Source organism: Chlorocebus sabaeus, chromosome 20 (genome assembly GCF_047675955.1).
Source record: "Chlorocebus sabaeus isolate Y175 chromosome 20, mChlSab1.0.hap1, whole genome shotgun sequence".
Classification (NCBI taxonomy): Eukaryota; Metazoa; Chordata; class Mammalia; order Primates; family Cercopithecidae; genus Chlorocebus; species Chlorocebus sabaeus.
Window position 1 is genome coordinate 26,537,537 of NC_132923.1, and position 13,378 is coordinate 26,550,914.

Below are 13,378 nucleotides of genomic sequence, written 5' to 3' on the forward strand. Positions count from 1 at the left end.
ATCCGCCCGTCTCGGCCTCCCAAAGTACTGGGATTACAGGCTTGAGCCACCGCGCCCGGCCGAGTCAGTGTTTTTCAACCCTGACTAAACATTACAATAATCTGGGGAGGTTTTACAAAATAATGTTTTGTAAATTTGGTCCCATCGCAGACCAAATATATCAGAATCTCTTGGGGTGAGGCCCAGGCTCCAAAATTTCAAGAAAAACCCCGAACTTCCTTACATCTACGACAATTTCTCTATCTACCTTGTTAACTGGAACAGGTTTTTTTTTGTTTTTTGTTTTTGTTTTTTTTTCTTAAGACAGAGTCTCACTCCATCACCCAGGCTGGAGTGCAGTGGTGTGATCCTGGCTCACTGCAACCTCTGCCTCCCGGGTTCAAGTGATTCTTGTGCCTCAGCTACCTGAGTAACTGGGATTACAGGTGCCTGCCACCATGCCCAGCTAAGAGATAGGGCTTCACCATGTTGGCCAGGGTGGTCTTGAACTCCTGACCTCGTGATCCACCCGCCTAGACCTCTCAAAGTGCTGGGATTACAGGTGTGAGCCACCGTGCCTGGCCTGGAACAGATTTCTTGTACTCTGGTACAACATTTGATCTTTATGTCAGAAACAGGCTAGCCTGCTTGGTTTAATACTGGGAAAAAGAGCTTTTCACTTGCTTCTCCCCAGGTTTACCTGTAATAATTAGGTTTGAATGGCCCATTTTTGTTGAGTCCCAGATATTTTGCTTGGTCATCTGTCAGCTCTGTAAGGTGGGCATCAAATGATGGCAGGTGCAAGCTGGCAACGTATTCATCTAGGAAGAGCAAAGTGGCAGGAGAGCACACTCCTTTTCAAAATGTCTCTCAGGTTATAACTTCCCATTTTCATTTGAAGCTTTTTTAAGAAAGCAGACAAGGGATGGAATAACTCTAAAAGAATCCACAACTTGAAATATTTGCTTAATAAAACAAAACCTCAAGGCTGCCTTTCTGGGCAGGGTGCTTCTCTCACCACATCTCAAGTGAGTTCAGAAAAGCCACTTACCAGGGTAACAAAAGGGAGTGGGCTTCTACCTCTCTATCCTCCTCTGACAAAGCAGGGGCCTTCCCTGCAGTGGCCAACATATCACATGCTACTCCTACCTTCCTGCAGCAACCTCCTTAACTAGATTAAATTATAGTCAAATTAGCAATCAAAGTGGACACCAGTAAGCTAGAAAGAGCCTGTGTCAATAACACTTATTTAGGATAAGATCCATGGATCTTAGGATCAAATCTTAGGATCATGAATTTCCAAGGTAGTTGGCACAAAATTATTACTTTTCCATAGATAAGCTTCCCTTTTATAATTATACACTTAAAAAAAAAAGGTCTGAAGTAAGCTATTGGAGGAGAGGACAGCAAGAAGTATTTTAGCGTTAAGAAGTAAGGGATTTGACCTAGCCAAGGAGATATGGGAGATGGGTACCACCGTGCAGAAAGGTAAAGGACTACAGATGATGTATTATGTCACTTTAACACAGCATGGGTTGCTTACAAGAGATTGGATAGTTTGCATATCCTCACAGATAATGGACAATAAAACCTGTGTTTCTTTCATTTTGGTCCAAGGCTGTATGTACTCCGCTGCACTAGGAAGTTTACTGAACTTAATAAGGCTACTTAGAGTAAGAACATCTACCCTAAACCATTGTGTTAAGCACTGTTACTCATTAGCTGGGATTCTCACACAATTCTACAATGTATGTAGTATTATTCTCATTTTACCAATCAAGAAACTGAGGATCATGGAGATTAGAACTTGTCCTGAGGTCAACCAACCAGTAAGCACAAGAACAGGAATTGGAACTCTGACTCTAAAACCAATGCCTTTCATGGCAGTCATTTTACCAAACTATGCAGCTGTCTGCATAGGATTCCACTGTTTTTCACTCACCCATTTTCTTAGGAAGCAAGTATACATCCTGCTTGTATCGTCCCTCAGGTGCATTATAGAGTTCTATCAGTGCCAAAGCCTAAGGTGGGAAAAGAAGGCCAGAAAACATAAAAATATTTGTTAGACAGGTACACAAAAATAAAACCAGGTTTAACAGCATTTGGGTAAGTACTACAGTGATCTACCATAGTGACAGCACCTAAGACTTTGCCTATACTAAAGGGCAGCACACATCCTAAGAGGATTTGTTATTTTTGTTTAGTTCCTGACAAAAGAACAACTCAAATAAAACTAAGCTGGAACATTATATTCTCAACTAAACAGCCAATTCAACAAATACTGACTAGTGACTCTTTTCTGTACTTGAGAATACCTAAGTCTCAACAATTTATTACATAAAAAAAGAATAGGATGATGAGAACATAGTACAGTACACCCTCACTGGAACTGATCTACGCCCAGTTCCACAAATTGCGGTGCAGTGTAAGCAGGCATTTTGCCACATACCTGTGTTGTGGCTGTGATGGACAGAACAAAGGTGGGAACTGTGGAGCAGCTCAAATTGAGTAGACGACCCTGGAAAGGTAAGAGAGAGCCCTGGGATGAGCTCTGTCTCAGATTCCAATGGCATACAAGTCAAGCCAAAGCGGAAGAAGACTTTACACCCCTCTAGACTCAGCTGGAAGAGGAAGAATTACAGTTCCAGATCAGGACTCTAGGCTTTTTCCTATTTTCTGCAAATCCATCTGAGTCTGAAAGGTTAAAGAATCAGCTGTGGTTAGGAAATAGTGTTACTTAGTAATGAGATTTTTTTTTAAGTGGTTTTATTTTGGGGACCAGATAATTTGTGAAATATATCTCTCTCCAAAGATAAAATTCAGGGAAACACAGGCCCAATATTTGTTCCCCCCCGCCACCCCCACCATGGATCTAACTACTCTGTTTGTGTTGCTCTGCCAGAGTCCTTTTCTGTGTGTACCTCTGCCAGGAGGACAACTCGTTTGCCATCTGGCCAGATGACATGGTCCACCTGAGAACGTACTCGCTCCCACGTCAGCTCTGGAGTGCGGAGGCTGGTCTGAAAGGAAGAAAGCACAGTTGACTATGGTTATTAATGAAAGGTAGTAGAGAAATGCCTAGCAACAAATGAGAGGAGCCTTACCACATCGATTTCCGTATTGGAATGGCCCATATTGCATACGATACAACTGTTTTTCATGCGATCCAAGTGCTCCCGTGTCACTACATTCTTATTTCCTAAAAGTAAAGATTGGTGGCTAAGGAAAGAGATGCTAGGCAACAAAGGTACCGGCTGGGTTTCTGGTAGAACATAGGAGACAGGAGGCTTGCTAGCATTAAAGGACATGTACACATTCTGAGAGAAGATATGCATAACCACTCCTTAGGCTACCTGGTCTTCAGATCAAGCAGTATAAAAAGTCACCAGGGAAAAAAGTTTTTTACTCTGGAAAACATGTTAAGGTTCTGACAGCTTATTCTAGTTCTGAGATCTTTATACTGAACAGAGGTCTCACCTCCTTTGTATGAAAGTCACTAAGACTACTTTCAAGATTTAGCCTCTGAATAAACACGCCTCTATGCAAGTTATTTACCTGTGCAAGTTATTACGACATCAACTTGCCGGATGACTTCATTTAGCTTTACCACCCTGAACCCATCCATGCTAGAAGAAAAGAAAGGAACATTATGAGTAAAGCAAGAAGGCAGTGGGAGGGAAGATGGTCATGAAATGAGACAAGATCCCCTTCTAAAGTTGGATCCAGTGCCACCTCACAGGAATGGTGAGTGATAAGCTGTGCTAAACTATATACACTGGCCTCTTCAGAGTCCCTAAAACTCCATCCAGGAAGGAAAACTGCCAAGAGGCTCTAAGAGAGCCCTAGGGTTAGAGTGAGAAGAACAGAGCAGTCCTAGCCTTCTCTTCCCCTAGGTGATTTCTGCAAAAATGATTAATATACTCAATTATGAACTCTCAGTAACATAAAGTACCTAGGGTGAATCTAATAGTATTATCAGTCTGTTCTTACCAAGCCTGCAGAGCACAGATGGGGTCGATTTCGGTAATGTACACAATTGCTCCAAGAGCTTTGAGAGCAGCACAGCAGCCCTTGCCTACCTGCAGAACAAAAGAACGGTCAAGTCATTAGGTTCATTACATCATGGATATTTCAGATAGGTAGGTTATTTGTGAGACAGGAATTAACCTTCATGAAACAGCCCGTCTTCTGATGAGCAACTGCACAGATGCTCCAATCCCAAGCAGAACAGAAACAGATCCAGATTACGTTGTGAACCTCAGTTAGAGAGGTAATTTAGCAGACATGTCATAGGAAGGACTGGGCTTTGCACAGCAGTTTTCATTAGGGAAACAAGACTAAACAAAAGCAACTTACTCTAAGCAACCTCTAATTTCTTATTCTCTTACTTGATAAGAATCTACTCAAGGATAGCTTCGTAGCTCAGGAACTTCTGTGGGTCATTGCTGAAGACAACAAAATCTGTGACCTATTCCAGTTTGGAGATATTCAACTGTATGCCATTTCAGATTCCACCCTTAATTCTACTGCAAGTCACTTGTGGGGGCTAAAATACTACACATTCATTTGAATTAAGTCTCATTAAAGGTTATTGTTATAATTGGGGAAAATGATACTGGTATCTATTCCACAAAGCAAAATGGTAAAATCTGAAAACTCAATTCATTTTGTATGTTTCTGTTCATAAATCTGAATAAAAGACTTTTGCTATTGTTTGAGATACATTATCTAAAAAAATTTAAACCTTGTATCAGTGACTCTAGATTGACAGCATAAGCCTCCTTCACCAACTATTTCTAATAAGTACACAAAAAGAAAGAGACACTGAGACCCAGCTATTTACCTCACCATAGCCACACACCACCACTTGTTTCCCACCAAACATCACATCTGTGGTCCTCTTCAGGCTGTGGAAACAGACAAGGACTCAACTCAAATGTTAACAGCTCAAACTCAGTTCCTCTTCACAGTTAGAAGTGTCGGCCAATGCCCTTGAGAATATCAACTGGAAGCTGGCAGAGCTCAGTATGAAATGGTCCCTCTAATAAACTTTTAAAGCCAAAGGAAGACCAGGGGACAAGACCAGAGCCCCTAGAAATTTGAATATATATACATTCAACCTACCCATCCAAAATGGATTCTCGGCAGCAGTACAAGTTATCAAACTTCTGTTTGGTAACAGAATCATTGACGTTCATGGCCGGAACACAGAGCTTCCCAGCTTTGGAGAGCTGATATAGCCTAAAGGGAGAAGAGGTCACAAAAACAAACAAAAACCAAGTTAGCTGGCACAACGTAATATGTGGCAAAATCTGCCTAATTCTCTTCAAGTTCCATGCTGCCCTTCCCAGTCTCATTTATTGCCCAAGGATATTAGAAAACATGATTATTTCCTTGTCATCCCTCCACACTTCTTTTCATTTTCTTCTCCCTTTACCCCTTTTTTGGAAGAAAAAAAAAAGCCTTTCAATTGTAGAAATGTACTTCTCTTCCCTTTATAGGGCGTGTTATTTCCTTTGATCAGCATTTTTCAATAGAAACCCATGCCTACTTCTGATAAACAAAGACTATCAGTGATTCTGATATGGTTCCGTGTGTGTGTGTGTGTGAGAGAGAGAGTAAGCATGCGCAATGTGCCCCCAAGAAACACTCTTTCAGATATCTTTTCAGTATTCCGACAAGCCAAGAATATTTTGCCCAGTTTTACTTTTTGTAGTGTTAACATGTAGTTTTACAATAGGATTGTTTTTCATATTTCAAATATAAAATGATAATACAATATTGAATACAGTTTTTCAAGATACACTTATTCCCTACCCGCCCCTCAACATGAGTTGAGAATCACTCAGTGGAGTAAATGGGAGAGAAAAATGTATGAACTAGAACCTGAAATAACTTCCTTCTAGGATCAACTTGATTTTTCAAAAGTAAAAACTCAGAAGTTTTATCTAATGAAGATATTCCCATTTAGTTATAAGTCTGAAACACAGTCCTAAAGCCTAAGAGAGACCAGAAGAGTTTGCTGAGGCAAGGACACAAGGGGCAGCTACTCCAGAATCTGTTACCTGTGAACACCAGTCACGCTCTCTTCCACAATGCCTCGGATCTTCTTAAACACGTTTGGATACTTCTTATAAACCCAGTGGGTTAAGTCTCCCCCATCATCCAGGATCTATAGAACAGCCAGAAGACTTCTATGGGCATTCAGGCTGCTAGGGCTGGGGGGAACTTTGAACCCACTTTCTGTACTAGTAAGAGAGCCCTGTATGTTTTGGAAGAGCACTCCTCAGAGCTCCTTAGAGCAGGCTTAGATAGTGGAAATACAGTCAAATTTGTTGGTGTAAAATGGTTAAAAGGATTCCTAGGTTTGTTTTAGGCTACAGTGATGAGTATTAAGCTAATCACAGACTCATTTTTAGTCTAGAGTCTTGAAATATATAGGCCCTTTGAATACAAAAGGAGAACTGGGGCAGAAGGAAAGAAAGCAGAATCCTACTCCAAAGAAGCACCACTATTTCGTTCTGGTGTGTCTGAGCCATGTGTTCAGCTAGTCTTACCCTTCCCCCACCTTTCCATTCAGTACTCAGACCCATTCTGAATAGGTATCAAGCTAAACACTTTAGCAACAAAGTCAGTGCATAAGACCAAACATCCAAAACATATTTAGGGAACCATGCTTTGAGGGAAAAAAGGAAATAAATCTATTGTCAAAGTGTAGGATGTATATGCATTATTACCATGTTGGCCTGCCACCCATCCATGTTCACACAGCGGTCAATACACCACCAGAAGTCATCTTCTGACTCGCCCTTCCAAGCGAACACTGCAACTCCTGTAGAGACAGAAATGAATCAGCTGCCCGCCTCCTATGAGGAATGTCCTGTACCAAATCACTTTCTGAGATCCATGTGAAGAGAAAAAGGCAAAAGAAACAATTTCAGAAAGGAAAATATTTAGAGCCAAAAGTCAAAGAATCACTTTTGCTTCAGAAATTAATTATGTTAAGAAATTAAGGAATTTTTGTTTTAAAAGTATTTTGGAACCTTAAAGTGTTCCTTTCTGGGCTAATTTTATACTAAGAAGGAGATAAAATGAAGTGGGAATTAATATAAAGCTGTTAACTGGAGCATTATTGATATTAGTAAACATCTTGAAACAATCTAAATGTTCACCATTAGGAAAATAGTGAAGTAAAATCACATAGCCATATGAATGAGTATTACAAATGATGCTGTCAAACTTTTCAGTGACATGGAAAACACATCTGAAAATATTATATTTAGGTTATAAAACTGTATACATATTAGAATTTATTTCATCCATGTAAAGTAGAAAAAAAGAAAAGGAAAAAAATTCATCAAATGCTCTATGTAGTGGGATTGTAGGTTTTTTGGGAACTTCCTAAATTTTTTGCAGTAAACACTTATCAGAAAAGAATAAACAAAAAACCCCAAAAGTATTATAAAGTTACTTTCTGAGGTTCTTAGAAAGATGAGAGGTCTGGCTGGGTGCAGTGTCTCACGCCTGTAATCCCAGCACTTTGGGAGGCCAAGGCAGGCAGATCAAACATCCAGGCTGGTCAGGAGTTCGAGACTAGCCAGGCCAACATGGTGAAACCCCAACTCTACTACAAATACAAAAATTAGCTGGGTGTGGTGGCGTGCATCTGCAATTCCAGCTACTCAGGAGGCCGAGGCACGAGAATCACTTGAATCCAGGAGGCAGGGGTTGCAGTTAGCCGAGACTGCACCATTGCACTCCAGCCTGGGCAACAGAGTAAGACTCCATCTTGAGAAAGAGAAAGAGAAAGAGAAAGAGAAAGAGAAAGAGAAAGAGAAAGAGAAAGAGAAAGAGAAGAGAAGGGAAGAGAGAAAGATGAGAGGTCCTCAAAGAAACTTCATGGTGATTTTCTTCTGAACATTTGAATAATAAAAATTATTATTATTGTTATTAATTTTTGAGATGGAGTTTCACTCTGTCGCCCAGGCTGCAGTGTAGTGGCATGATCTCGGATCACTGCAGTCTCTGCCTCCCGGGTTCAAGTGATTCTCCTACCTCAGCCTCTGGAGTAGCTGAAATTACAGGCGCATACCACCACTCCTGGCTAACTTTTGTATTTTTAGTAAAGGTGGGGTTTTACCATGTTGGCCCGGCTGGTCTTGAACTCCTGGCCTCAAGTGATCTGCCCACCTCGGCCTCCCAAAATGCTGGGATTACAGGCATGGGCCACCAGGCCTGGCCTGAATAATAAAAAATTATTTTGTTTAATTAAACTCATGAATAGCTCATATATTTTCAATGCCATACTGAATACCAAATTATTTAATGGACTATCAATATAAAAGGCACTTCCTACTTGTGCTCTCTCACAAAACTGATAGCACGTATATAGTTTAACATTCTTCCTTGTTCAACTAACACCAGAACTGTGCATGTCCCCATGCCATTAGATTATTTTCAAAGGTCATTTTTAATGACTACATAATATTCCATCATGGATGTACATCTTAATTTTATTATCCACATTCTTCCTGTTGAGGTTTTCATCATCCTCAATTTTACAGCCTCTAGACATATATGACATTGTAATGACAATTTTGATACATAAAAGTTATATGTTTGGATAACTATTTGGGGGCAAATTTGGTAAAAAAAAAAAAAAAAAAAATACTGAACTTACCAGCTTCAGCCAGTGCTGCAGCTACTTCATTCTGAGTTGAGTAGATGTTACAAGCAGACCAGCGGCACTGAGCCCCCAGAGCACAGAGTGTCTCAATCAACACCTGTGTAGAGGTATAGGAAGACAGGGTGAGGAAGAGAAGGGCCACCCAGGAATGGAGAGCAAGCCTCAGCAAGGTAACAATACCTATCAACTCTGCACCAACAGGCGCTACACTGGGAAGTTACAAAGGGGTGTACTCCAGCGAGGTGGTGCACTGGTGTTTAACTTTACATAAAACGTAGGTTTCTAAAAGTCTTAATAACATTTTATAACAATCATATGTTTGCAAATCTAGACTTTCCTAGGTCAAGTTTGCTGAAAGTGGGTTTACACATACAAAAAAACCCCAGAAAACCCCATTATTGTGTAGCAGGGAGATCCTACTAATAGTTAGCTTTTGGAGGTTGGTGAGTTAGGAAGGAAAAGTGAAACAAAAGAAAAAAATTGACTTCTTTCTTCCCCTTATCAGAAGTCCCTCTTTTCTTCCAACAAACTCACCGCTGTCTGGGCTGTGATGTGTGTACAGCCCACTATTTTAGCACCAGCCAAGGGCTTCTCCCCCTGAGCACGTTTCCTGAGTGAAATCAGAGCAGACATGTCTGTGAAAGAACAGAGGATTTGAGCTAGGTCTGCACTAGCAGTATCATCAGTTCCTGCCCCAGGGCTGGTCTGGATCTGTTGAGATACGGTGAGATGAGACAGAAAAACTTTAAGCCTATTTTCATGATGACTGGCAGCTTCAACAGCACAGTAATAGTGGAGAGCGGTCATGCAATCACTTGGAGTTTCTCTCTTCCTCTACTGCTTCAGCTTTATACACAGAGGACTGAACAGAGAATGAAGTAAATCCTTAAAACTGATCAAAATGAAGGGTAAATCTCATCATTCATTTGGGAAAAGAGGAAAGTAGTTAAGGCACTGGCTAATAGATCCCTATATATAAAATCATCAGACCAGAAAGACTGTACCCTCAGCTGAAATCACTAACTTCTGTTTTTCTATGCTGTCTTACCGTATCCTGTCAGTCTGTTTGGTTTCCCTATTCTCTTTCAGTAAAGAACATGCCTTCAATGTGTAAACAACAAAAGAGTAAAGAGGACCTTACTGGGAGTGGGTGGGGTAGGGAAACCAAGATTTAACTGTTTGTCAGTCACTTTTACTCTGCTCCAGCAGAGGGTGCTCAGGACCAAACAAGACGCTAGGTCACCACATCCTTAGCTTAAAACCCTTCCTCATCAGCTGTTTCTGGGCAATCTGGGTCTCTGGCATTGGCAGCTATAGTAAGATCCCATATAACCAACTACCAAGTAGTGATCTAGGACTTGCCAATTCTGCCATGTAGATCTTTGAATGCAGTGGTGGGGTGGGGTGGGGAGGAAAACAGAAACTACTCTGTGTGTCATCACCACATGCTGAGAACAGAAGGAAGAGAAAACAAGAATCCTGAGACTCAAGTTCCATAGAGAGAGAAGTGTTTATCCGGAAGTCCATAATACTTTCTTCCCAGTATACTTTCAAGTCAGCTTTCAAGTCTTAAGTTGTTTGTGGATTCTGATGGCCAACAAGAGGGTCGTTTCTCGTCCCCTAAACCACTCCCTTTCTTTACCTTGCTCTGCAATCTCAATCTCCCGGCGTCCAAATTCTGCCTGCTTGATGTTCTTCACACAGAAATTGCTGCTGCCCTTGGAGTTGGTTTGCTGCTTCTCTCGGGGAGAAACCTCGTCATCAGAGCTATCTGTGTAGGATGCAGCTAGAGCCAGGAAAGAAAAAAACAAGGATAGAAAAACCTCAGTGGCCCCAACTCTACAGAGTGCAGTCCCCAAGGGACTTTCATTTAAGTCAAGGGAACACTCTTAATTGGAGTTACCTTTTATAACCCTCTCACTTCTGCTCCTCTAGGTTCTAATTGGTGGTATGAGTGAAAATGTTGTGGATGCTTCCGTGTTGCAGCTCTTTCACCCACCCTAACAATATTATGCCATTAGTGCCTGTGATAAGGGACTACTGATTCTAAACCTGTACCAGCTATAGTAATCCCAGATAATAGAGGTACCTGGTCCCATCTGGATTGGAACTAGACCTGGCAAAAACAGAAGAACAATTTAGGGCAGATAAGGAATGGTATTTCTGTAGATTACTGGTTCTCAAATTCAAGCATCTGTCAGGATCACATGGAAGGTTTGTTAAAACATATATTGCTAGACCCCATGGCCAGTTTCCCATTGGCAGGTATGGGGTGGCACCTAAGAAGTAGTATTTCCAACAAGTTACCAGGTGTTGCTGATGCTGCTAGTCAGAGGACCATGCTTTGAGAACCATGGATATAGACAAAAGTGATTAGATAGTCTTACAAGGGATTTTACACTAAGTTGTGCTCAAGGAATAGAGAAAGAAAGAAATGGCACAAAAGGCAAGCAGCTCTGGTTCTATTGATAGCCCTGGGAAAGTCTGTCAAAACGACCAACTTAAAAAGCGGTTTCACATAAAAGCCAAAAATACCACTTATCCGACAGATATGCATGAGGATATACAACAATCATTCCTTACCTCTCAAATCACTTTTTTCCTCTTTGAATTGAGTATTTTCCTCATCACAGTTTCTAGTATATCTGGACTCTCTCATGGACTGACTTCTATGTACAGGTCCTCCTCCGGTCCAGCTAACACAAATACTACTAAAGCTTATCTTCCCCACGATGACAATTTAACCGTATCACTAAGCTTTTTAAAAGGCTCTAATACATTTCTGTAACATGGCCATCAAGATCTCTGAAGACTTTTTAAAAGCCTTCTTCAGTCGTTTTATCGTTCTTCCTCTCTTCCTCTCATAACTCAATTTTTCACAATTAATTTTTCTTCTTTCTTGGCTACAATTAGCCTGCTTGTCACACACCACTTTTTATCTGTCACTCCAAGATCACATATAATGGCTTTTCATTTATGTTAATCCTTAATGTTAGTAATACAATGTAAAAGGTATTCTGGCAAAGGACAATGAATGGCTTTTGGTACAAATATCTCTGCTGACATTAATAGCAATCTGTAACCTCTTAATCTTTTAACAATGAGTCTTCACTTAAACAACAACAAAGTTGTATTGGATGCCCCATTAGATGTCCCTAATGTTTTCTCCTATATTCAGCTGCCAAGATTCTATATTCTTTTCCATGCTAATTTTCTAATACATACTCTGTAGTTGGGAAGGACACAATACGAAACAGAAAAAGACTTTATTTATAGAGAGTTAAGACAGGAGGAGAGAACTACAAAGAAACAGAGCTGGAGTCACATTATAGTAGTCTGAATCTTTCCTACTCCAGAGGCTAACAGGGAGGATATTTCAACAGAAGGAATAACCCAATAAATAAAAGAAGCCTAGATACTAATTTTATTGTTACAATCTAAGCAGTCTTGGGGACAAGAAAGAAAGAGATAGGTGGTAGGATATATTTCATACAAAGAAATCGTGCTTCAAAATGCACTTCTTTTTTAAGGCCAATTCTGTCAGCCAAAATAGCATTGATTTCTTCCCTTTGAAATGCGGGTGGATCAATGTGGGAATGGGAACTAGCCCAGTCCTACCAACTGGACACTGGCCACAGACCACACACATAGACAGCCAGGGGGAAGAAAGTCTCGAGTCAACAGAAGCTTCCCCAGCTACTAGCCTGACTGCAGAACATTCCCAGTGCCCAGCCACTAACTAACAGTTTTCAGCACAAAGGTGGGCAGTCATAACATGAGGTATTTTCAGATTGCTAAGTGAACAACACTGGTAGCAAACAGGGAAGAGAGATTAGAGAGGACAGAGAGTTCATTCACACCTACCTGAACTGTAGCTGTCAGTGGAGGACTGTGAAATCGAGCGAGACAAAGATCTTCGGCCAGTTTTGGTGGGGAATTTGGTGAACTCCTGCATGTCATCAGCAAACTGGATTTGCTATATAAAAGGAAAACAAACAGTTGAAAACTTGTACAGAAAATCAGTGAAATGTTTTCTTTTTGTAAGGTTATACATTGCCTTTCCTAAAAGCCAGTGTTGTCACATGGCTCCTACTAAGCCAGCAACTTTCCCACCAGAAATGGGGGAAGGTCGAGGCTCCCAAAACGTCAGTCACTGTCTCCTCCCAATTGTTTCTGCAGGATTTGGGAGGAGGGGCTAAGGTTAAGACCCAACTTCTTTTAGTATTTGTCCAATTTTACAAATCTTTCTCACATTCCATCAAGTTTTTTTTTCCCTCTTATAACCCTGACAGATTAAACTCTTTACCCTTCTTCCCAAATCTTTCAGAAAACAGAATCTCATAGTGCTACTGGGGTTTTTTGGTTTTTGTTTTCAGAATTTTCTCTTGTAGCACATTCCTAAAGTTGGCAATGGTCTTGCTTTCTGAAAGAATTATAAAGAGATGCCTAGAAATGGTGATGGGCATTAGGGTGCCAATACTCAGAGCCCAACCATATGTCTATACTTCACAAAGCCAACGTAGTATCTCCAGAACCTTCTATCCTAGTAAAAATTTAAAATACCAGAATATAATTATAAAGATAAATTGAAAAACCCATACACACTATAGTAAAATCTAACTCATTAGGACTAATTTGAAGGAAGGAGAAAATAATGACTTGGCAAACTTTGCATTAAAAACTTCCTTAAATGGGCCAGGTGCGGTGGCTCAC

The 13,378-nt window shown here is 40.7% G+C and overlaps 1 protein-coding gene across 5 annotated transcripts in view; it reads right to left on the reverse strand.

Moving 5' to 3' along the window:
* The window catches only part of AHCYL1 (adenosylhomocysteinase like 1), a 40,152-nt gene that overhangs the window by 2,517 nt on the left and 24,257 nt on the right, over window positions 1-13,378 (reverse strand). Inside the window, exons 2-17 of one of the 5 annotated variants that reach the window (XM_007977653.3) lie at window positions 12,530-12,641; window positions 10,308-10,451; window positions 9,200-9,300; window positions 8,660-8,762; window positions 6,717-6,811; window positions 6,045-6,151; window positions 5,104-5,220; window positions 4,823-4,886; window positions 4,147-4,236; window positions 3,970-4,058; window positions 3,535-3,605; window positions 3,084-3,178; window positions 2,901-2,999; window positions 2,429-2,497; window positions 1,922-2,000; window positions 680-800 (exon numbers count right to left, since the gene is read on the reverse strand). In XM_007977653.3, coding sequence (XP_007975844.1) covers window positions 680-800; window positions 1,922-2,000; window positions 2,429-2,497; window positions 2,901-2,999; window positions 3,084-3,178; window positions 3,535-3,605; window positions 3,970-4,058; window positions 4,147-4,236; window positions 4,823-4,886; window positions 5,104-5,220; window positions 6,045-6,151; window positions 6,717-6,811; window positions 8,660-8,762; window positions 9,200-9,300; window positions 10,308-10,451; window positions 12,530-12,641 — 1,556 coding nt within the window. Of the gene's footprint in view, window positions 1-675; window positions 801-1,921; window positions 2,001-2,427; window positions 2,674-2,900; window positions 3,000-3,083; window positions 3,179-3,534; window positions 3,606-3,969; window positions 4,059-4,146; window positions 4,237-4,822; window positions 4,887-5,103; window positions 5,221-6,044; window positions 6,152-6,716; window positions 6,812-8,659; window positions 8,763-9,199; window positions 9,301-10,307; window positions 10,452-12,529; window positions 12,642-13,378 lie in introns of those variants that run through there. The other 4 variants (XM_037998180.2, XM_007977654.3, XM_073008499.1 and 1 more) reach the window with 4 other exon arrangements.